General features: G+C 34.6%; 1 protein-coding gene across 1 annotated transcript; it reads left to right on the top strand.

Annotated features, from left to right (window-relative positions):
- The first annotated feature begins 12,872 nt into the window (after window positions 1-12,872).
- LOC137716490 (uncharacterized) lies at window positions 12,873-18,997 on the top strand. The gene is made up of 10 exons (XM_068455946.1): window positions 12,873-13,695; window positions 14,166-14,287; window positions 14,422-14,484; window positions 14,627-14,716; window positions 14,917-15,085; window positions 15,525-15,714; window positions 16,155-16,999; window positions 17,462-18,076; window positions 18,154-18,219; window positions 18,675-18,997. Exons 1-10 carry the CDS (start codon window positions 13,000-13,002, stop codon window positions 18,780-18,782), a joined length of 2,964 nt encoding a protein of 987 aa, XP_068312047.1. The 5' UTR covers window positions 12,873-12,999; the 3' UTR covers window positions 18,783-18,997.
- The last annotated feature ends 5,159 nt before the right edge of the window (window positions 18,998-24,156 follow it).

Here is a 24,156-nt window from a genome sequence, read left to right as displayed (position 1 = left end):
AAATTTAGGGATATATTATGAACTTTAACTTAAAACTTCAAAAAACAATAGAAGAAATTTGAAATATAAAAATACAAATGAAAATGGTTGGACTTTAGCAAATTGTAAATATTAGCAATGCAATTTTAAAGTTGGTAGGGGATTACACTGTAGCAAAAACTTAAAAACTAACAAATTACATATTGAACTACGAAAAAAATTCCCATGTTTTCAATTTTAAACAAAAGCAAAATATGGTATTTTTGGCTTTTGTTTCTCTCTTTCTAATTTTTAAATTCATTTTTAGTGATGTGGGATGAAGTTTCTAATATGCCCCTAAATATAATGGAAAATAGAAGGTATTAGTGAAACGGACCAATGATAAAACATATTATTAATTCAAGGACTTAAAAAACTAATATGAGAGTTGAAAGACTAATATTAAACTAGAGGTAAAATTCATGGACCATTGCTATTATTAAGCCTTTTGTTTAATTCAATCATATTTCGTTTTGTTTGGGAAAAATTACACATAGAGTACACTTTTAATACTTAATTTTATATTGAGACAATACTTTTTAAACATTTCAAAGAGAGACAAAAATTAATATATGTGAAAAATGACAATATGGGCCTTTTTTTTTTTTTTTTTACTCTGGAATTTAACTTACAAAAATAACCTTCAATAATGTAGACGTTAATATTACAATCATTACCTACATTTCAACCCTAAACCCAAAAGCCAACACTCAACAAAATAAAAAAGAGAATGAGACTAAGAACTATCTAGACACTTGTTTTAGATTCCAAAAGTTGTTGTCCAAATTTCCGAACAAGATCCACAGGGAATGGGTGGTAAATATTTCTCTTTATAAAAGCAAATAAGCTTGGCCCAAGCTTCTCAAACACCTGAGAAGCCATTAAATGCATCCAAATCAAGGTTTCTTTTTAGTTCCTAGTTCTATAAATAAAGTCCATGGATGTAATGACGCCAAACTGTAACTCAACGTAAAAGCTTTATTGGTATTATATGCACATGAAAATCAATCATCTGAATACTTGGAATTTCTAAGATTTGGTGATTTTTTATTGATTTGTGAGTGACGCCTTTGTGGCCACCTCTCTATTACTTACTTCTCTCTCTTTCTCTCTTTACTTGGCCCATTGGCATCTAGCAATTCTTAATGTTGTTAGTTGTTGGAAGTTGATTGTAATATTTTTTATAAATCTTTTCACTCATTTGGCTTCAAAGTTCACCCCACCCCAGTTTTGGACAGTGGGTTTGAAATTGGGCATAGTAGACTGGTAGTTACTTAGAATGATTGCACACTTAGTTTGTGAGGATAGTTGGAGCTATAAACAACAATAATAGAGAACTAAATGCAAGTATATGTATTTAAAAATTGGTTATACTAATAAGTATACAAAAATTGATACTGCAACTATTTGAAACTAATTTTACAAAAAAAAAAAATGAAAAAGAAAAAAAAAAAGTCAAAGACGGTTAGGTTGATGCATATATGTATTTTTGTTGAAACGGGTTGAACTCATTCTACAAAATGGTCAAAGACGAGTTGAACTAATTCTACAAAGATGATCGAGGATTGATTGAACGGATTACACAAAAATATTCAAGGATTAATTGAACTGATTTTGCAAAAATGGTCGAAGACGGGTTGAACTGATTCTGCAACAATGGTCGAAGATGGGTTAAACTGATTCTGCAAAAATGTTCGAGGACAGGTTAGGCTGATTTTGCAAAAATGTTAGAGGATAGGTTAAACTGCTTCTGCAAAAATGGTCGATGACTGATTGAACTGATTTTGCAAAAATGGTCAATGACGGGTTGAATTGATTCTGCAAAGATGGTCGAGAACGGGTTGAATTAATTCTGCAAACATGGTCTAAAGCGAGTTGAGCTGATTCTGCAAAATGGTCAAGGATGAGTTCAATTAATTCTGCAAAAATAGTTGAGGACGAGTTAAAATGATCGAGGATGGGTTAGACTGGTTCTGTAAAAAGGGTCGAAGACAGGTCAAACTGATTCTACAAAAATGGTCGAGTACGGGTTGAACAGATTTTGCAAAAATGGTCAATGATTGAATTGATTCTGCAAAAATGATCGAAGACAAGTTGAATTGATTCTACAAAAATGGTCGATAACGGGTTGAACTGTTTCTGCAAAAATAGTCGAGAATGGGTTGAAGTGATTCTAGTAATAAAGGATACAAACTGATTCTACATATAGTTTCAAAACTGATTTTGCAGAAATAATTGATGATAGATTGAGGCTATGGCACATATAGTTTTGTTAGAGTTGTGAGGGCTTGGTTCTAATTAACAGCCCTAAAGCTTTACAGGTTTGGATGGTGTTTTAAAATATTGTTTCCATGTTTATAGGATGGACTTTAGTTGTTTTTTTGTTTTAGTCTCCCCCTTTGATATGTTTAAAAACTAGCGGAGTTTCTTAAAATATAGGAAAAGTTTTTGTCTCTATATATAAAGCTCCCTAGATTAAACTAAATATATTAAGCATAACAAACATTTTGTTATTGAGGATATTGTATTCTCCGAATAGGTACAAAATTTAATTGAATAGATGCATCTAGGAAAAATTCACTTCGAAGTGACTATTGCGTAAATACACACGTCATTGTATACTTTTTTTAATTTCATAGTTGAACCATTAACCACATCATCATTCTTCATCCCTCTTTTTCATAGTTAAGGACTTTTTCATTTTACTTCCGTGTAAGAGATAAGGAAGATACATGGATGAAATGGAAGAAATGAGGAATATAAAAAAGTGAAAAACGGATTGTGAGAGATTTTTAAAATGATTCATTCATCTTTATTTTTTTCCCTCTCACGTCATCATTCTTCACCCCTCTTTTTTCTCCATTCATATCCGAAACACAAATGTGAAAATTAAAAATTAAAACGAAAAGTAAGTGACCCTCTTTCACAATGGTGGAGATTAAGGGTGGGTTAGAAAAACCGAAAACCAAAAAAAAACCGACAACCAAATCGAACTGAGGCAGAAAAAAAATGAATCGAATTTGTTGAACCGAACCGAACTAAATTTGGTTGGTTCGGTTTTAGTTTTTGAGGTCTGAAAACCGGACTGGATCGAAACGAACCGAAATATGAAAATCAAATATAATACTCAAAACCGGCTGGCGTGAGGATTTGCCCCTTCCATCCAGGTTGGGGATACTTCCTTCAAGCCAACTTGACTCTAGGCTTTGTGTTGCTATAATTATACCAGTATATTATTTATAGGTATTCTAATCTTTAATGCTTTATAAAAATTTTAAAGTTTACAAACCCTAACCGTCACTCATTTTCATTCTCAAACACTATCTTTCCCATCCACTGCTTTCGTCCTCTCTGCTTCCTCATTCTCTGTCTCCCTCCTTCCTCTTTTCCTCTCTTCAACTCTCCTTCCTATCTTCCTCTCTCCAACCTGCCAAGTCCATGGTTGTAACATGGATCTTACCTTTTCAAAGGATTACCACAAGAGGCGTAGGGTTTATGATGAATTTATTTGACAATCCCCATTTTTTCCTTCTCAAAATCTTACGCCTCTTGTCTCTCTGCTCTCGTCTAATAGACTCTATCTGTGGACTCTCACCTACAACAACAACTTCTTCACTCCCTTCTAATATTCCTTGCTTTCTCCATAAACTTTTGATCTCTACTTTTCAAATACACACCAAATAGTTTTATACTCTGGGATTCATATGGGGGTCACACCAGACATCCATCTTTGTTCCTCCGGATTTCTTTAACAGTAAGTATTCAATTTCTTCCTTATTTTTTTTTCTTTTTCTTGTTTAATTCTTTGAGTGCTGAAAATGGTAGTTTATTTATTTATTGATTAATAGTTTTTATTTCTTTAGTTTGTTGACTATGCTTTGTGAATTTATTTGTTGACTTTGTGAATTTTTGAAGAAAAATTGGTTGATGTTGTTCTTGGATTTGTGTTTGTGGAGCCCTATGTGGTAAAGATCTTTGGTTTTTGGATCTTTACTCTTTATTAAACCCTTGGTTCTTGTCTGTTTGGTTGTGTTCGAACAGGTGCTCGTGGTTGGATGTTACAATCGGAGAGGCGTCGGTTGGTTGGTGGCGAGGGTTTGTGCTAGTAGGGATGCTCGGCGGTGAATACTGCAATAGAAGCCTAGGTTTTCTTTTGTTGTATTTTATGGCTTGGGCCTTTATTGTTTGTTGGATCTTCTACGCTAGTTTAATCGGTCCTTGTTTGGGTTAGTTTACCAATATCTAGATCTAAAAATAAAATAAAATAATAATAATGGAAAAAACCAAACCGGACTGAAACCGAACCGAAAAAAATCGAACCAAACCATTTCGAACCGAATTCAGCCCTAGTGGAGATGAGTGTTGCTCTTACACCACGGTGTGGATTTGAGCCCCGTCGACTCTCTAATATAACATCTAATTTAAATCTATAGTTTGACCAAAAAAAAAATTATTAAACATGCCTAAGAGTAATGAGTTTTGGAAATGATGTTATTCGGTTAATTATGGAATGATGGGGTTTGACTATAATGGGAGCTTTTTGCTCACAACCATAATTTTGGTTTTTTTTTTTTTTAAATTGAAAAAGTAACATTTAATGTGATAGTGAATTGACACGTGACAGATAATTAAGCGTATAAGAAGTATACACCATAATTTATAATAATGAGGAAAAATGTTTCTAACTATAATACTTATATGTATTTAATAAATCATCCGATTATCAAATATTGATTATATTAAATACATATATCCGCGTTTTCTGTAGAATGAATCAGTTGAATTTTGGAAAGGTTATTATCAGGTGGCAGATGTTTCCACAAATTCTTTCGAATGAGGTCACTGGAATTGACTCGTTACTCTGCGTGACAAGGAGACGCAACTAGTGGGATGTGATATTTTGTTTGTTTAATACTTTTTTTCGGTAAATAAAATAAAATTCACAGGACTTTGACAACAAAAAGAAGAAGAATAACACTCACATGAAGACAGATGATTTGAGAGAACAGAAAAAAAAAACGATTGACTTTGAATCTCTTTCTTTCTAATTTGAAAAGAAAGAAAAGGCAGTCTCAATTTCTCGTCGCGTTTTAGTTTATAAATTGGTTATCGTTATAGTTATAGTGTAATACATGAAACAAATTAATTGTCACTTGGAAGTTCACTCTAATAATACAATATTATATAGAGCAAAATAATAAACAACATTATACTATTAAACTGAAACATTATTATAACAATGAAATAAATTTGTTCCGTGTAAGTTGTTCTTTATTTGTTCATAGCACGTGTTATAGGTACAATGGGCTGTATTAATCCTTTTGTTATGTAATAATTGCATTCCTTTTTTCTTTAGGATGACAATTTTGTACCTTCTTTTTTCTTTAGTGATAATAATTTCATAAAATGAGTAGAATAATTAATTGTGAAAGAAATTTGTTACTAACGTCCACTTTATTAGTGTATATCATTTAGTTTGATCTCTCATTGCTTGTTGGTAGTGTCGACTCTATAAATTTCAAAACGTACGTGATGCGCATGCCGAATAACTATGAGATAATTACGTCTTTCTTATGAATGTAGGCGTGCCAACTCACAACCGAGCTCGGTCGGGTGAGTAGAATGGAGGTGGTGGTGGTGTCGAATATGCTACACTTTTGCACTGAAGTGATCATGGCTAAGGAAGGAACACTTCCCGGCCTTGGGATCTAGAACCTGAAGAAAAGGTTACTAGATCAATGCAAAGTTCAATAATTGGTTCGACTTTCGTTGTGTCTAACAAGGAGTAAATGGGGAAAACCTCACTTCGCCGAAGCTAATGAGATGACCTCTTGAGATGAAAGAATAGAGAATTCTTCGTCCACCATGACTTGGATAGATAACTAACCAACTAGTTGCAGTGTTGTTCACTGGTCCGAATTGAAGGTGCTTCTAAATCACTTGGCTCTACGGTTCTAGTGTTGTTTACTTGTTCGAAATGAAGGTTTCACCTGTTTTCAACACAGTATTGTTCACTTGTAAGAATTGAATATGTGTTGGTAAGAGGGTTAGGATAGTTATGTTTTTATCAGGAAATGTAAGAAGGATTTCGCATAGAGTGAAGGTTTTCATGTAGAGCGTCTTGATTGTTTGTTGAGTTGAAGAGGCTTCTTCTGTTGCATAACCTTCTTGTACCTGCTCGGCATCTCCTTGAATATCTCATTATCCTTTAGTGGCTAAAACTTCATCTCCAACTAGTCTCGGCCTTTTTACTCCAATTACGATTCTGAATTTGATCTCATTATGAGACTCATTCGTCTTTATCCAATTAAGCAGGCATTCTGACCCGTGGAATAATTCATATTTATCTACGGCTTAATCTTTTGGCAGTTTCAACTCGTGTAGGACTCGAGCCTTCTAACCAATCTCTCTCGAGCCCTTTCTTCATAGGAATCGATCATAACAAACCTTTTTGTGGGCTGAAAGCCCATTGGCTTGAAGGATGTCCATTGGGCCAAAGTTCACGATTCTCAGATCGGCCTTCCTCAACTCATACTGTTATTTCAGGCCTTAACAAGAATATTTTGTATTTTATAGTTAAGAGTGTAGATAGTAGTGCATCTTTTAAGTTTATTTATATCCCGTTATGGTAATCATGCAACATGTTCTTTATTTAAAATTCGACGGTTTTGTATCTAAAATAGTCTCTAAGATTGGCATAACTACTTACTTTGATCCCTGACAATGAGAATCAGGTGAGGTGGTCTCTAAGATTGTCCACTGTAGATCCTTTTGGTTCTTTTGTGAAAAATTTGTCAATATCTTCTATTTTAAATTGTCGCATGAACGGCCACGTAACCACCTTTCAAGAGTATTTTTGTCAAACCAACCACTCTACTTAACAAGGATATTGATAGATTTTCATGAAAGGATCACAATGATTTACGATAGACAAACTCATAAATACTTCTATTGGATTTCATTCTTAGGGACAAAAGTGAAAAGTTGTGTCAATCTCACGAACCATTTTAGACAAAAAGCCAAAATTCAACTTAAGTTCATGATAATCACATTTGAGTTTAGAAAATTTTTGTATATTATGTACTATCTTATGATGTTTAATAAAACATCTTATTAATCAGACATTTTTATACAATTAATCATGAAAGTTGATTACACAACATTTGATGGGTGGCGATTAAAGGAAAAAAATGAAAAAAGATTTGCTTATCTAATTCTGGTTGATGAGATTATTCATAGGATAGGACGAGAGTTGTATGTGTTATTGAACAGAGAAAATAGACAAACAAAATGGGATTATTCTGTTTTCTATTTGCTCAAAACTATATGGGATTACAATGTACAGTATCCTGGGAATACTTGGTTAAAAAATGCTAACTGTCGACATTTTATACTTATAATCGGAACCATTTATATAAAACATTTTGTGTTTATAAGCGGAAACGTTCATATAAACTATGTTACAAAGTTTATCTCTGTAAAAAATTAATTGAAACTAAAATAATTTAGTTAATTTCATTGTAACAAATAAATAGACGGTTCATAATACTACTACCGATTTTGACCGTATAATTTTTTAGAATTTGATGACTAAACGATTTTATATTGTGTTAATTTTTTGCAAAATTAATTTTTATATAATAATTTATTATTAACGATTCTAACCATAAGCATAAATTTTGTGAATCGATTACGAAGTGTTTTGAGGAGACACTATGTGACATCCCACATCACCCAGGGGAGTGATCCTTAAATGTATATTCCTATCCCTACCTAGCACGAGGCCTTTTGGGAGCTCACTGGTTTCGGGTTCCGTAAGAACTTCGAAGTTAAGCGAGTAGGGGGCTAGAGCAATTCCATGATGGGTGACCCACTGGGAAGTTGCTCGTGAGTTCCCAAAAACAAAACCGTGAGGGCGTGGTCGAGGCCCAAAGCGGACAATATTGTGCTACGGTGGAGTCAAGCCCGGGAAGTGGTCCCGCCCGGGCCGGGATGTGACAATTTGGTATCAAAGCCTAACCCTGGTCGTGGTGTGCCGACAAGGACGTCGGGCCCCTAAGGGGGGTGGATTGTGACATCCACATCACCCAGAGGAGTGATCCTTAAATGTATATTCTCATCCCTACCTAGCACGAGGCCTTTTGGGAGCTCACTGGCTTCGGGTTCCGTAGGAACTCCGAAGTTAAGCAAGTAGGGGGCTAGAGCAATCTCATGATGGGTGACCCACTGGGAAGTTGCTCGTGAGTTCCCAAAAACAAAACCGTGAGGGCGTGGTCAGGGCCCAAAGCAGACAAATATCATGCTACGGTGGAGTCAGACCCGAAAAGTGGTCCCGCCCGGACCGGGATGTGACACACTAGGTAACAAGTTGAACTCAAAGTTTGTTAATTCTGAAAAAAAACGCATTAATAAGATCCATGAATGCAGCTGATATTTTAGATTCAGATTCCTGGGCCAGCCACCAATGGAATCTTGCGATCGGCTAGACTCATATATTTTATGTAATGTACACACACACACACACATACATATTTTAGTTTTGAGATTCGACTTCAGCACCTCTCCAAACAGCCAAGATTCTAGTGACTCCTCCAACTTAATAAACAAAACTAAAATGTTGCTTAGTACCAAATACTACTATTTATTAATATTTTATTCCACTTCAATATTAGAGATTTTAAGTTGGATTATCATAACTTATGAATTTAATACTAATTTATTATAACTAATTCATTTTATTTGTTAGCTCAAAAAACCTCATCACCTTTATATCCTTGAATAAGCAAAATAAGAAAATAAAAGGGAACTTTATATATAAAGACAAAAACTTTTCCTATATTTTAAGGAACTCCACTAGTTTTTAACCATAACAAAGAGAGACAAAAAAATAAAAATTAAAAAATTAAAAATTAAAAAAATAAAAAAATAAAAAAATAAAAAACAAACAACAACAACAACTACAACTAAAGTCCATCCTAAAAACATGGAAACAATGTTCCTGTAAATCTTTAGGGCTGTTAATTAGAACCAAGCCCTCACAACTCTAACAAAACTATATGTGCCATAACCTCAATCTATCATCAACTATTTCTACAGAATCAGTTTTGAAACTATATGTAGAATCAGTTTATATCTTTTATTACTAGAATCCGTTCAACCCGTCATCGACTATTTTTGCAAAAACAGTTCAACTCGTCATTGATCATTTTCACATAATCCGTTCAACTCGTCTTTGATCATTTTTGCAGAATCAATTTAATCAGTCATCGACCATTTTTGCAAAATCAATTCAACCCGTACTCGATCATTTTTGTAGAATTAGTTCAACCCGTCTTCGACTATTTTTGCAAAATCAATTGAACTTGTCCTTAACCATTTTGCAGAATCAGCTCAACCCATTCTAGACCATTTTTACAGAATCAATTCAACCATTCTTGACCATTTTTGCAAAATCAGTTCAACCCATCATCGACCATTTTTGCAGAATCAGTTCAACCCATCATCGACCATTTTTGCAAAATCAGCCCAACCTGTCCTCGAACATTTTTGTAGAATCAGTTTAACCCGTCTTTGACAATTGTTGCAAAATCAGTTCAACCCATCGTTGACCATTTTTGCAGAATCAATTCAATCAATCCTCGATCATCTTTGTAGAATTAGTTCAACTCGTCTTTGACCTTTTTTTTTTTTTTTTTTTTGTAAAAGTAGTTTCAAATAGTTGCGGTATCAATTTTTGTATACTTATTAGTATAACCAATTTCTAAAAACATATACTTGCAATTAGTTCTCTATTATTGTAGTTGATTGCTCCAACTATCCTCACAAACTAAGTGTGCAGTTATAGGCAGGCTGCTTAGAGATTGCATGACCATTTCATTCTAAGTAACTACTAGTCTACTATGCCCAATTTCAAACCCACGGTCCAAAACTGGGGTGGGGTCAACTTTTAAGCCTAATGAGTGAAAAGATTTATAAAAAAAAAAATTACAATCAACATCCAACAACTAACAACATTACGAATTGCTAGATGCCAATAGGCCAAGTAAAGAGAGAAAGAGAGAGAAGTAAGTAATAGAGAGGTGGCCACCAAGGCGTCACTCACAAATCAATAAAGAATCACCATATCTCAGAAATTCCAAGTATTCAGATGATTGATTCTCATGTGCATATAATACCAATACAGCTTTCAGGTTGAGTTACGGTTTGGTATCATTACATACATGGACTTTATTTGTAGAACTGGGAACTAAAAAGAAACCTTGATTTGGATGCATTTAATTAGGGGTGGGCACGGTGCGGTTCGGTGCGGTTCCACCCCTAAATTGGAACCGGAACCGAAATATATTAACGGTTCGATTCGGTGCGGTTCCACTTAAATTTATGACTAGAACATTACGGTTCGGTCTACACCGGTTCCGATTTAGTTCTTACCGGTTTACGGTTCCTAATAATAAATTATTTGAACACCAAATCATTATGCATTCAAATACATCTTCTAAAACTGATTACATAAAGTTGCATACAACACATCTTTTTAATGCAAATGTCTTTGGTAGTGGCACCAAGTCAACAAAAAGAGACAATTAAAATACATATGCAATGGTCAATCAGTCAACAAACAAAAAAATGATGAAACAAATTGCAAGTTTTCAGACTTCAGAGACCAAGCAAGAAGCAGCAGCTCCTGTACACAATTTTTCAACCTATTTTTCAACCTATTATACCATGACATGTGTGTGTATATATAATTTATTTATTTATTTATTATTAATAAAACGGTTCGGTTCGGTTCGGCCGGTTCTGGGTCATTCGAAACCGGAACCGGTTTGAACGGTTCGGTTCGGTTTTTCACTCAAAGTTGACTTTTCCGGTCAACACGGTTTTTTTCGGTTTTTTTTCTTACGGTTCGATGCGGTTTTGTGGTTTGGCGGTTTTTATGCCCACCCCTACATTTAATGGCTTCTCAGGTGTTTGAGAAGCTTGGACCAAGCTTATTTGCTTTTATAAAGAGAAATATTTACTAACCATTCCTTGTGGATCTTGTTCGGAAATTCGGACAACAACTTTTGGAATCTAAAACAAGTGTCTGGATAGTTCTTAGTTTCATTCTCTTTTTTATTTTGTTGGGCGTTGGCTTTTGGGTTTAGGGTTGAAATGTTGGTAATGATTGTAATGTTTACGTCTACATTATTGAAGGGTATTTTTGTAAGTTAAATTCCAGAGTAAAAAAAGCCCATATTGTCATTTTTCACATATATTAATTTTTGTCTCTCTTTGAAATGTTTAAAATGTGTTGTCTCAATATAAAATTAAGTATTAAAAGTGTACTATATGTGTAATTTTTCCTTTAATCTATATTTGTCTTAATTCAGCTCTTTATTCACTTTTAGGAATCGTTAAATCTTAAAAATGATTGTTCTAATGTATCATGTAAATTCTTTTAAATGTAAAAATAAAATCATTCCGTAAAATAATTTTCAAATGAGTCCTTAAAAATATCTAAAAACCTGTTAAAAAAATATCTAAAAACTTGTGCAAATGGAATGAAGGAATGATCAGACGGCTGGAAAGATGGAATGATTTTATTTTATTTTATTTTGTTTTATTTTTATCTGGAAAAGACGGAATGTATATTTTTTTTTATTGGGTATTCATCAGCAGGAAGTTACGTAGAGATACTGGGTTGTGATGGAATTGGTGCGAGTCTTGATCGTACTTTCCTTAAAGCTTTAACTTTGGAAAAGTAAAGTAAAGCCAGCCTTGTCCGCAACCCTATTTTATACCAGTGATTTATTTAAGTACCGAGTGTTTAAATGTACTTCACATATTATAATATAAGTCAAAGAAATAATATAAATTTTCATGTTTTTTCACTTATATTAAAATTTAGAACATATGGAGTACTTGGACAATTTGTCCTTTTATATAAGGGAATAAAACACTAGCAAAATGTCTTCTTAATAAGGTAAGAAAAAACTCAAAAGCCATTACCTATTTGCAACTATGGAAGCGTAGGTGTACGTGATTTTTACACTCTCATTTTGTTGCTGCACGTCTCTATGCATGAACATCAATACCTTTATAAAAACGCTAGAACAACCATGTTTGTCATTAATTTGTTCACGGAACAATCAATAAGCATGCATGTCAATACATTACGTGTCTATCTTTTCAAATTAAAAAATGTTACGTGTCTATAATAAGTAGCATTTTAAGTAGAGAATTGTTATTAGTACTCTAAAAATCTCATTTGACACTCTAAACTTTCCATAATTAGAAAGAAAAATACACTTATGAGGAGTGTAAAATAAGATTTTTGAAGTGCTAATAACAATTCCCTTTAAGTAAACTCAAACTTAAATCAACCAAAAGCTGTCACTTAATTTTTTTTTTTTTTTTTTTGAGAAATAGGTACGATATTTATTAATGAGAGAAATACATACAAAGCGGTGAGGATAGAGTGCATATAAATGTCCTCAATAAAAATCTTATCGAGAATTTCAACCTGATTTAAAGAAAAAATAATGATCCATACCAAATATATTAAGAGTTACTATCCTTAAAGAGAAAGTTCAAAATTACATCAGGAGGTACATATTCATTAACGTTGTCACGTCATTTAACAAACGAAATTTCGTTCAAGAGTTTAGTTTGCTCGTAGTATTGATTATTAAACTACTTTTATCTAGGTAATATCTCACCTGCTTATTAAATTGTAATTAATAATGGTGTGCTTGAAATTTGATGCAAGATTCTCCATTTCCTATTAACCACCCACCTTCCTTCCCTACATGTGGACCTTCACAAGCTCAACCTTCCCCTCCCTCTCTGTCTCTCTGTCTCTCTCTCTCTCTCTCTCTCTCTCTCTCTCTCTCTAATGCACTGTGAGTATGGAAGCCATGGAAAAGAACAGTCATGTTTCCAGAACTGGCAGTTAGTCCTCTGGGCAGCTTTTAAACTATCAGATATGGTCCATCTGATATGAAAAGCCACCACAAAAGATTCAAGCCATCAAAACCTCTCTCTCTCTCTCTCTCTCTCTCTCTCTCTCTCTCTACCCTTTTAAAAGGTTCTGTGTCAGGGCCACCAAACATGTCCCTATTTTTCATCTGGGTCCTAGTGACTCGATTTTTGGTGGCTGATGGTTCTGCTTCTTCATGGTGCCAGCAGCAGCACCATCACTTTCTTGCACAGAGCAGCAGACAATTTGAGCAGAAAACAGATAGATTCTGGGAGTTTAAGGAGCAAACCAAAACATGGGTTGAAGTTGAATTGCCCTATGATTTAGTCTCCTGTCTCGATGACAACTGTACTGTTGTGGGTTCAATCGAGGGAACGGGAACATCATCAAACAACAGCAGACAGGAACAGAGTCCAGATTCGGATGATGTTCCAGGAAAAAAGGAGGAGGAGAGATCAGAAAAGAAGGACAAGGAGAATTGTGATCATAAGTTGCTTGAGGTCTTGCCTCAGAGAAAGAGGATTTCATTGACAAGAATGTCAGAAATGTCAATCTGGGTGACTGGGGAAAGTGGGTCAATCTATGAGAGGTTTTGGAATGGGGTCCAGTGGGTGATTGCACCCCATGATTTGCCTTTATCACCTGCTCATGCTATCTCTCTTTTTATTGTCAATCACACCATTCTTGCTCTTTCTGAATCAGGCAATCTGTTTCAGGTACCATTTGCTCTGTCTTACGAAAACTTGAAATCAATTTTTAAGCTTTATACCATGTTCTTCTACTGATATTGTGCTTATGTCCAAAATTACATCGTTTAAAAACGAATCATGTGAGAAAAAGTTATATGATATGGGAACAGTAAGGTGGTGGTGTCCCAAACCAATTATGTAACGTAACTTGAGAAAGTTAAAGAATATGGGTACGCGAAATGGGTTTGAGACACCACCACCTTGGCGTCCCCGCTTCACAACCTCCTTCGCTGCACGTATATACACATGTCAAATTCATCATGACGGTTCTAAGTCACCTTTCCCTTTATCTACACATCAAGTTGTAGCAGTCATTACCAGAAAGATACAAACTTTCAATTAAAATAGACTTAAATTTACTGCAAATGTATTCTTGTTACTTTTGTATTCTTGCTGATCTATCATATATCATCAAATGTTTTATTTCCCACTTTCAGATGCAAATCAGCGAGAGCTCACACCCTCTTTGGGTAGAATTCACACCTACTCTCAGTCAAAACGAAGGAGATCAAAGTTCTGTGATCCTAATTAAATCTGGTCTCGTTTCATATGATGGAGAGTGAGTATAAATTTCACTTTTAATGGAGTGAAATTTACATACTAAAAAAAAGCTTATGTGAATCCCTTCACTGAAAGAATTTAGAAAGTTGAATATCTCCTAACAAGTCGTTGATTTTGCTGCATTGCTGCCAGGAGAGTCTATTTCTGCACAAAAAAAGGGACACTGTTAGAACTTAGCGAAATTGAGCCTCCAAGGTAAAAACCACAAACTCACAAGTGATAGCATCACAGCATATGCTAAGTTGTAAGTTTTGAATTTCAGTCTCTATTTATACTGTAGATAACGATGGGGAGACTCTAACTTCACTTGGACGTTTGTGTTGTAAACGTAAAACAGATGGATAGATCATGGACAACCCCCTGGCGCGAATGTTGCCTCAATTGCCGATACTGCTAGTATTAGAACAGATGTAATTTATACCATCAGGTGATTCCTCTTGGTCCCGCTTTCATTTGCGCGTGCACACGTATCTTTGCCTACTCAGAGCATCGTACATATCAGTTAAACTCGACAAATCCTCAAAATCCAGCATTTAGGATTCTTTCACGGTTACTCAAAAGAAAGGATGCTTTATCCTCAATTTAGAGATTATCAAACACTTCATAACATGTAACTGTAAAATGCAGTTCTGCAGGTGATCTTTATGAATATGATAGGAGCTCAAAACCATCATGGAAGAAGCATATATGGAGAGAAGGGACAACTAATTATAATGCTTCTCTAATACCGTTAACGGGGAATACTTTACATGGTGTGACTGGAGATCATTCTATATCCCTCTTTCTTCTAACAAAGGTACGCAGTGTTGCCATATTTATTTGACATTGAATTGAAATTTTTTGACATGTGTAGAAGGGAAGAAAAAACAAATTAGCATCTTTGCTATGATGGAATACCCTAATAGTAATCAAGGAACAACACATGATACTTCCAAGTACAAGTCTTATCATAGCTATTAAATTGTGTATCGAACCTCGGGATGAATTTGCAGAATTTTGAATCTTGAAAACCCGAGGAACCTCTGTTCATTGTATTCTTTCTTTTTCCTGTTAACTGAATGCTCAAAACGTTCAAACGTGGGCTAGAAGTTATCCTCCGTTTAGAGTAGACAGATAATTGTTTTGCAAAGCTTTTGCAAGTCCTCAACCCAAAACCTGGATAAACCTGGAATTTGTGTCTCAAATTTCTTTCCAATTTTGATACAAAACTCTTACAACATTTCGCATATAAGCAGGATGGTAAACTGGTCGAGAGACGACTGCACCAGAGGAAATGGAAATGGGTAGTTTATGGAAGTCCAAAGGATCAGCGGCTGACATCAATCACACCAGTGCTGCAAGATGACACAAACGAAAGATTATTCTCGTTGTTTTTCACCACATCTACTGGATCAGTTTTCGAATATCAAATATCAAAACAATCAGGTGAGTTTATAGGAGGAATTATTGAAAAAATCAATTATTCTCATCTTCTAAACCATACAACTTGAAGAGTTTCTCAAAATTTCAATCTTCTTCCCACCTGAGGTATTCAAGAGGATACCAATGTGATAACAGCACTTTCATATTATATCGTTTCCACTTAACAAAAGATTGCTTCAATTAGTTGTACTTCACTTAGGATCACAGTTAGGAGGAACTTGAAAATTAAAAATCCTTCCTGGAATATAAACCAGTTTCAACACGAAGCCGGTCAACCTAATCCTGGAAATAGGTATTAGCAAACCGGGTGCACTTATCTGCACTGTAGAACTTCCATCAGAGGTTGCAAGGAGACTAAAAGTTCAAATAAGTTCCACAGAAACTTATGAAAAAAACATTCTGAATGTATATCTTAGATCTAAGAGTTTTCCTCGTTACTACAGGTATTGCTCAAGCTCAAGAGAACCAAATTTCGGAAGCATGGGTAAGCCATATGCATCCTCTTCATGCAAAAGTTGCCAGAGGTATTGCTGGACTACAAATTCATGTTGGTAGGATTCTGTTCCCATTGGATGATGGAAGACTTGCAGAACTGCATCTATCAGGCTTAGGTGGTGAAAACTCTGGTCCATCTCATCAAGTAATGCTCCGTAGAAAAGCAACAGTCAAATATGTGTGGTCAATATTAGATACGCCGGAGACAGAAGGCTGGAATGCAGAGTACTGCTCAGAACAGCGTGGACCCACAAATTGTGTCACGGGCATAAAAGATGAGCCTAGTGCTTTAGGAATTGGAAGAACAATGACAAGAAGGAGAAAAGGAAGCCAAGCACAGCAACATTACTTAACTCCAGGGGCATCAGGTAGTGGAACAATAAAATTTTCGGAAGATAATAGTTTCCCATACAACTGGATTAACACAAATTTCCATCTGAGAGCGATGCATGGAGGCAGATCATTTTTCCTCATAACAGATGGCGGTTTTACTTTCGAATATCTTTATACTGAAAGTGTATGGATATGGCTCAGGCATGAGCACTCAACAGCTATCAAGGGTGCACTAGGGAACTACAACGGAAGCTTGTATGTAGTTGACACACATGGGAGTTTGCTTATTAGGGAAAGAAGCAGCAATGATCTAGCATGGATAAACTGTACTGCACTGAGGAAAGGAAGGCAGGTAATCGGAGGCCCTCCATGGGATGGAATTCCTGGTAGAACTATGAAAGTTACAGCAGAAGACGCCCTCTTCTTTGTGAGCAGAACAGGCAGATTACTCCAGTTCACGGTAAAGTTTAAAAAGGAACAAAAAAAATAAATGTCAAATTCTCTGAAGTTTAAATAACCTTAAATTCGAAAAAGATGAACACACACCTATTGACATAAAATATCTAGAGGATTCTTTTAAGGTGATGTTAGATTACCGCACCATGAAACTAAAGCATGATCGTTGCCATAATGCAGGATCGTCATACATTACATTTATGTCACCATTGTCATCTTCATAGATCTGAACAAAACCATGTTTTATAAGTGTAAACAAAAGTTTTACTTGTTCTTTCTCAGTTATGCGAAAGATAATACAGCAGAGGTAAGAGTATGCTGGAATATATTTTAACAATCTGTAAACTTTGAAAAGAAAAAAGGATGAGATACAAAGGGAAATAAACCTTTTCATTTATCTATAATTTCCACAAACAATGATATATCTACGGTTGGTGATGGATTGACAACTTATATTCTTCTGTAGGTTGCCCTGAGGAAATTCAAATGGAAAGATTGCCGAAACCCTCCAAATACGAAGATTGCCTCTATAGTAGATCAGGAACATTTCAGGGAAAACATAGTGTTTGTTGTTGGAAGGAATGGTCGGCTATATCAGTATAATAAAGTGACTGATTTGTGGCATGAGCATTACCAATCTCAGCATTTGACTCTATCAAGACTGCCTGGAACTGCTATGAGACCATCATCGCTTTCACTAACAGGATCACTTTTCATGCTTTCAGTAGACGGAGGACTAGTTGAATATCATTGGAATACATTCGAAGGATGGAATTGGGTGGAACACGGAAATCCACATAGTGTTGTGACATTGGTTGGTTCTCCCGGTCCATCCTTTGAAGGTAATCAACTGTTTCTTATTGGCTCCAATGGAAATGTTTACCTGAGGTACATGGAAGAAATGACGTGGAGGTGGAAAAACTGTGGTTTTCCGTTTTTGGGAAAGTTGATTGTTGAAGATCATAGACAAGAGGAAGGAAATGACAAGAAAGAATATTTCTGTACTGACATAGATTTTGCAGCTAGTTCAAAGACGGATTATGAAAGAGATAATGACCTAAGCAGTGACTGTAACCCTGAGGTTAGTAACAAAATGCACTATTCTTTAATATGTTACTCAGCGAAGCTATTAAGGACCATTGGTTTTATACAATGCAGGTGGCGCCAATACGACCAATTCCCTTTGCTCAAGATTCAGTAATCTTTGAGCTACGAGATGGCAGAGTAAGAAATTGCTATCTTAATTTACCTATGTTAATCATTTTCCTAATAGAAGATCAAAATGACAGTACAATATAGGAATCATACAGATAGCATCAATTTTCAGCTCAACCATATGAATATATTATATAGTGAGTTATATAAAAAAGTCTTCCCAGAAATTCATTTCATCATTTTAGCTCCAAGGAAAAGGCCATATCTAAGTCCTGGATTCTACCGGTGTAAACTACCGACTCATCCATCCAATCTTTGTCTACTGTTTCTTGCCCGTCCAGCGTTCCATGTCATCAAGCATCCGATGTCTCGAAGATGTTTGTAATTTCTTCCTATAGAATTAATAGGACGGTCTTTACCCCCGTTATTCAACTTACTTTTCAGCCTGCACTGACATCTGCATTTCTTCCAGATAATATACAAAAATTAGTAAAGGTATTTCTGAATTTGATATTTCATCGCAGTTGGCAGAAATGCGCCGGATAGAAGGCGGGCATTGGATATGGTCCCGAATCATCGCCACTCCGACAAGCTTATGCACAGCAAGTTACTGGACTGCTTTGGCATCGTGAAAGAACGGCATAACTCAACACATGATATGTACAGATCACGCATCATATGTACAGATTACAATATCGACGTCCTTGTAACATACATAAGTAACAAAGTCTCACAAGCCAATGTAAAGCATAATTTACACTTACCAATATAACAATATCCATTGTCCAAAGCTATATAAGTCAATATTTGGCCAATAAATCCAACAGCTTTTGGACATTTCTTTCAAGTAGTGTGGGGAATATCTTGTGTGGAAGTGATTTTTTGGACATTTCTTTCAAGTGGTGTGGGGAATATCTTGTGTGGAAGTGACTTGACTCTCTGTATTTTGGTCTCACTCAACCTTACGTTGGTCTCACTTCTATAAGACAGCTACAATATGCGACATCCTGGATATTAGGTCAATAAAAGGATCATGCATCGTAATTCTTTGTCCACTTCCCTCAGTCTTCTATCCTTCAATTAGATTAGAAACAAAACTTCGAAAGGTAATATGATTCCTTTCTCTCTTTTTTATAGGATTAAGTCATTTCAGTTTCTCTCAGTCATCACATGATCAAAAATTTATGGTTATATACCTTTAACGGAGAGAATAAATATATGTAATTCTAATGAATTAATTTTAGCATTTGATATCAAATTTAAGGGTAAGTGATCATGCAGTCCTTGCTCATTTAGCGGAAAGCAACTTACATGCAACCTTTCACCAACACATGGCAAGCTAATCCACTAAAATTATTACATATGTTGAAAATCTTACACATGTTATTGTTTTATTCAAACGGGACGCTTCAGTGACAGTGAACCAGTTTCATGTAAGTTGTTCTCTATTTGGTGACCGTGAGAACATTTATGTACATAGGCTATACCCAGCTTGAAAACACAAAGTAATATGCTCCTTAGCCACAATACCTAATGTCCGTTCGAACTACTTTAGTAGGAAGCATTTATACTCAAAAGTGTTTAACTAGATGTGCTTTATATGAGAAACATATCCAAATTTTCATTAAAGATCAAGTTTTAAACATAATCAGAAGCTCTTCTAGCTATCATAAAAAGCTTTTATCTTTTTTTCCTTCCAAGAGTAGTTATGAAGACCTTGGACGAAATAAAGTGCGATCAATCATGGACATGATTTTTGTGGAAACGAAATATGGAAAGGGAAATGATAAATGACTTTTCTCCTCTAATGCACCAGAGTATGCTGTTTTTGTTAAATTTATTCAATCTAATGATAACAAATAAAAAGATACTGTGTGACTAGAAAATGTATGTAAAAATAAGCTCTCAATAGTGAAAACACTCTCAAATAGTATTATAGCAAAACCTTTGTGTAGTTATAATGTTGGGACCTAACCATATTATTATTATAAATGTAAAGAGGTTACTACTTAATAGTTATCCTTCATAAAAATTATATGGCTACAAAGGACTACATTAGTAGTGAAGTATGACAATTTTCAAGATATAACATTGGAGAAGGAGAAACAACTTATCCCTAAAAGCATACAAAAAGTTTCATACAAAGAAAGTGTAAGCATGCTTGAGAAGTTTGAAACCTTGTGGCTTTGTTTGGGCTTGAAAGTCACATTGCAGGGAAATCAATTTTTGTGCCCAATTTTGCACCATCAACCCGTTTAATTGAGGCAGTTGGATGAATTAATATTTTTTCTAGATATTACTACTAATCTTAATTGTTGTAGTAATTATCTCGGAGAGCAACACCAGTCCTGAGTTTTCAAATGCCCGGTGCGAAATTTCAAATGATGCCTTTTGTAGATTGATTAATACACTTTTTTTTTTACAAATTAATTAATTTTATTAACAATGATAAAATATCAAGATTAGAAAATAATATATATGGACTAAAAAAGGATAACAGCCGAAGGGGAGAAAACCTATGCAATCTAGAGAGAACAACTGAATATATAAATGATGCCAAAATTAAAAATAAAAATAAAATAAATTGGAGAGCTATAGATTGAGAGATGAATACCTTCTAACATTCAAAACTCTAGAATTGTACAAAAGATATAAGCATTTGTGCATATTATGTTTTGTTTAAATGTTGAATTTATGAGTTTATCTATTCTTATGTTATTGTTTGTAATGAATGGCTAATATTAGAACTAGCTCATAGACTATATAAATGACACGCGCATGTGAGTTGAGTCATATTGTATGCATGTGTGGGTTTGCAACGGTCATCTTGCTCATTTTTATTTGCTGATTAATCGAATCCAAGAAGAGCAACGCACTCCATCTTCTCTCTTCATTGATCAGCTAAATCAATTCCTCGTTCATTTTCAGTTTTCAATTTCTAAAATCAAAGTCTAATTCGAAAACAAAACACTAACGCCTTTTGGTGGCAACACGGTTGCAAAAATCAAGATGACAAGGTTTTGAGTTTGGATGTTAATTTGATGATTCATGAAAAGGTTTTGGTGTTGAATCACTAATAAGATGAAGAAAGAAAGTTTAAATTTAAATTATTTTAGAAAAGATGCATTGCTTATTTACTAATTTTATTGAAAAAGGGAAGACTGTTCATTTGCCAATTTCTTTTGAGTTTATATATATATATATATATATGGGATAGGATCAAGGGACAAATATTTTTACAAATACTTTTACACTCTTTTTAAGCCTTATGATTACATGACATCCAATGGTTCTTATTTATTCATTAAATGACATGGATGCTTATATAGATTTTAACCAATATTAAAGATAAAATAAAACTGAAAAAAAAAACCATAAAATCTGGAAAATTAAAACTAAAATTAAAAAAGGAAGAAACCCTAGTTGTATGCAGTCCTTGTTACATAAAATAAGATACATTGCGTACTAGCTTTAAAAGCTGGTACGAAGAATAATAAGATACACTGGAATGGAGTAGTAGGGTTTATGCCGTTCATCACATCACTTCTGTGCAAATGGAGTATTCTCTCTGGACTCAGGAAATTGAAAATGTGATAATCCCATTTTGCAGGTTCATATTTTCACCCTTGAATTCTACATGGTAAAATTTGTAGAACTAGATTTTGGTTTCGCAAGTCCATAATTTGTAGAACTAGATTTATTTGCACCTAAATGATTTGATTTAATTATTTTTTTAATATTATTAATATCAAGATTGGCTTGGGTGTATTGTTGTTGCTGCTCGACGGCATTGTTTAGGGTTTCCTTGATTCGGAATTCCATTTAATTATTAATAATAATAATAAAGGGGGCTGTTTTGTTACACAAATATATATTAGTTAAAATCCACATAAGCATTTATGTCATTTAATGAATAAATAAGAACCATTGGATGTCATGTAATCAAAAGGCTTAAAAAGAATGTGAAAGTATCTATAAAAATATTTGTCCTTGATCCTATCCCTATATATATATGAGTAAAAATAATTGGGAAACAATTTAGTGCTCGTAAAAAAATAAAAAAAAAATTGCTCACGTATATCAAATAATTTAAAAAATAAAAAATGAAAGACATTACGAGTGATCAAACATATAATAAATGCAACAAATACCACAACTAGTAAAGAACCTTGAAAATTGATCAAACTTACTATTTATATGAATATAACATAAACTCATATAAAAGTACCCTTTTATATTTTTTTGGGCCCGGATGGAGGGCAAAGCCCAGCCCTGTCGGACGCCATGCATGCCATGCATTATCCATTGTTGATTAATTGGATTGATTTGGAGTGAACCGAGTTATTGGATTGATTTGAATCTCATATAAAGACCATGCACGCCATGCATTATCCGTTAAGGATTGTATTTGCAGATTTTTTGCACCCAACACAACAAGATAAAATTTTAGAATTGGATTGCAGAGATTGGCAATGATCATTCTCCTTATCCAAGGATATTCTAATTATTTGGCCAGAACGTATTACCATGCAAAGATTGGTCGTTTGATCAGAGCCACTGGCTGGTCAGAGATCAAATAGAAAGAAAAACGTGGGATATTGATTGCAATATGCAATTAATTGTAATTGCATTTTAGAGTGACATTGCAATTGACTGCAATTTGCTTTATGATTGCATGGATGCATTTTGGACAAACAACATGGAAATGAAGTCTTCTGAATGTAATAAGAAACATGACCTAGGCACTATCACGTGGTCTTTCAATAGTTCAACTTGAAAATATATGGCATTATCAAGAGTAGCTTTGTTATCTTCTTATCAAGCAAATTCAAATATTTTACTGCTTTAAATACAAGACGATGTGCAACAAGAGGAACCTTTTCAACTTTACAAACAACTCAAAACTCTCAATGCGAAAATCTTCGCTCTACGCAAAACCCTTCTCACAATCCGGAGAAAAATATTAATTATCCTAACCTTCTCGTCAACACATTTTAAGTGTGGATAAACAACATTGTGTTAACAACCGGTGACATCTTCAATTTGAATTAACAACATTAGAACTATAGAATTAGGAGACTTAGGTATAAGACTTTTATTGGGCTTACATCTATTTAGCACAACTATTTGATTAAGATTACAAGATAGGAAGAAATATTTGATTATCCCTGATTACTTGGTGGTGAAGTAAACCTATAATGATTGGGAATATCTTTCTTGTTAGGTCATGGATTCTGCAGGTGCTAAAGATATGTATTGGGGATTTCTTTATGGGCAAGAAACCTAATATACTCACCTATAAATATAAAGCTTAGGTCCCCACTCTTATACACAATATTATAGCAGAAAACCTACCCCATATAGGAGTGCATAAGGCGTGTAGAGAGAGCAGAAGATCTTTGCTTGTTGATGTGTTCGTGATTCATTCTTGTGCTTGGATTCAATGGCTTCTTAAGGTTAGTACTTTTAGTGTGCACATTATAGTTGGCTTACATGTGGTATTAGATGACACGCCCCAATCTCGATGTCCGTGGGACATCGGAATGGTCACGTGCTGGCCGACACCCAAGGATGACGAAAGCCTTTTATTGAAAACATGAATAAGATAAAAGAATTTAAATATAATTAATATGCAAATGAGGAACGTATTCAGAGCATACAACTAAACTAAAATACTAAAAGAAATAATATAAAATTGAATGAATAAAAGGATGGGTCCTACACCAAGAGGACTCGAAGATGTTGATGCGAAAGTGTCTTGACACTAGGATTGTACATCTCGATTCTAAGTCTTAAGGGGGCGCAAAACAAACATGAGTGGACCAAGTTGATATATATATATATATATGTGTGTGTGTGTGTGTGTGTGTGTATAATAAAACAGTTATCAACATACTAACCCCCAAAGTTTTATGAAAACATCAATAGCATAATATGTAATAGGTTTTTCGAAAATCCTAGCATGCTATAAAACCTTTCAAAAACGTATCTTGTATAAAGTGTGCT

Source organism: Pyrus communis, chromosome 14 (assembly GCF_963583255.1).
Source record: "Pyrus communis chromosome 14, drPyrComm1.1, whole genome shotgun sequence".
Taxonomy (NCBI): domain Eukaryota; kingdom Viridiplantae; phylum Streptophyta; class Magnoliopsida; order Rosales; family Rosaceae; genus Pyrus; species Pyrus communis.
This window is presented reverse-complemented; position numbering and strand designations above follow the sequence as displayed.

Coding starts and splice junctions, on each gene's coding strand:
- LOC137716490 (XM_068455946.1), top strand. CDS start 13,000: ATGAAAAGCCACCACAAAAGATTCAAGCCATCAAAACCTCTCTCTCTC. Junction 14,717..14,916: donor GATGTAATTTATACCATCAG/GTGATTCCTCTT, acceptor TGTAAAATGCAG/TTCTGCAGGTGATCTTTATG. Junction 17,000..17,461: donor GCAGATTACTCCAGTTCACG/GTAAAGTTTAAA, acceptor ATTCTTCTGTAG/GTTGCCCTGAGGAAATTCAA.